Genomic DNA, 1,160 nt, shown 5'->3' with positions numbered 1-1,160 from the left:
CCCACAAATATTTAAAGGATGAAATAAAATCAATATTCCAATGCGTTTCTTGTACACAAACGATATCAAGATTTTTAATTTTAAGATCCGATACAAATAACTGAAATTTATTGACACTCCTTAGACCATTGATGTTAATTGTAGCAATTTTAGCCATTTTTTCTGTTACTTAATAAAATTTATTTAGGCAACTCAGATTCAACAACATGTTTAAAACTGCTCTTGCGTTTTGACTCTTTCTTTTTCTTTTTAGATAAAACAGTCGCACGATCACGCACACATTTCAATACAGTTTCCTTATTAGGAGCTGTTACTAATTTATGACGCCTAGGATTTATCCCAGAGTTGCTACTGCTACGGGAAACCTGAGAAAAATCATCACATTCCATAATATTATCCGATTCTTCATCCAAAGAAATGATTTCATCCGATTTATCACCATCTCTGGCATCACATTCATCCTCTGGGGCCACAACAAATTCAATAACCTTTTGTTTATCTGAAGACACACCAGTAGCTCCATTTGAAACAGAAGATTTTATATCCACAGGTATATTTTCAGCAACAGATTTAATTTCAACAACGGAGCCATTTTCTACAGCGGACCTTTTTTCTCCAACTGACCAATTTTCTACTCTGAGATTATCTTCTTTATTATCATTTTCAGCAATTGACCTATTATCATTTTCGGATCTGCTTTCATTTTCAGACCTATTTTCACTTATAGACTCACTTTTGGCAGAAATAACATTTTCACAAACTGAATCACTTTCAGGAACTACACCAATCATTCCTGATTTCACAGAATTTTCGCAAGAAGGAAAGCTTTCTGGCAAAACCATATCTCCAAACACCGAAGTGTCTCGATCTTGAATGCAGTTGCACTCCCATTTATATCGCCTACATCGCTTGCAAAATTCAGCTTTGCAAGAGCGTTTCCCATGACCATGCTGTTTGCACCGAAAACATTTAAAATCAGGACAATTAGCCATCACATGATCACACTTGAGACAAACATAACAGACTTTGCCTTGGTCATTATGTCTGACAGAATATGAAGATCCAAAAAAAGTTGTTGCATACGGCAGACTAGAAACTGAATCAGGAAATTCAACTTTGAGATAACGAGTTCCGTCATATTTAAGCTTGCCATTGATGTC

The 1,160-nt window shown here is 35.3% G+C and overlaps 1 protein-coding gene across 1 annotated transcript; it reads right to left on the bottom strand.

Moving 5' to 3' along the window:
• Positions 1 to 179: 179 nt before the first annotated feature.
• LOTGIDRAFT_161759 (hypothetical protein) lies at positions 180 to 842 on the bottom strand (the record flags this gene model as incomplete). Its single annotated transcript, XM_009057663.1, has 1 exon — positions 180 to 842. The coding sequence occupies one exon, from the start codon at positions 840 to 842 to the stop codon at positions 180 to 182; it is 663 nt and encodes a 220-aa protein (XP_009055911.1).
• Positions 843 to 1,160: the final 318 nt, after the last annotated feature.

Source organism: Lottia gigantea, assembly GCF_000327385.1.
Source record: "Lottia gigantea unplaced genomic scaffold LOTGIsca_31, whole genome shotgun sequence".
Classification (NCBI taxonomy): domain Eukaryota; kingdom Metazoa; phylum Mollusca; class Gastropoda; family Lottiidae; genus Lottia; species Lottia gigantea.
Note: the sequence above shows the minus strand (reverse complement) of the source record. Positions and strands in the feature narration are given on the sequence as shown.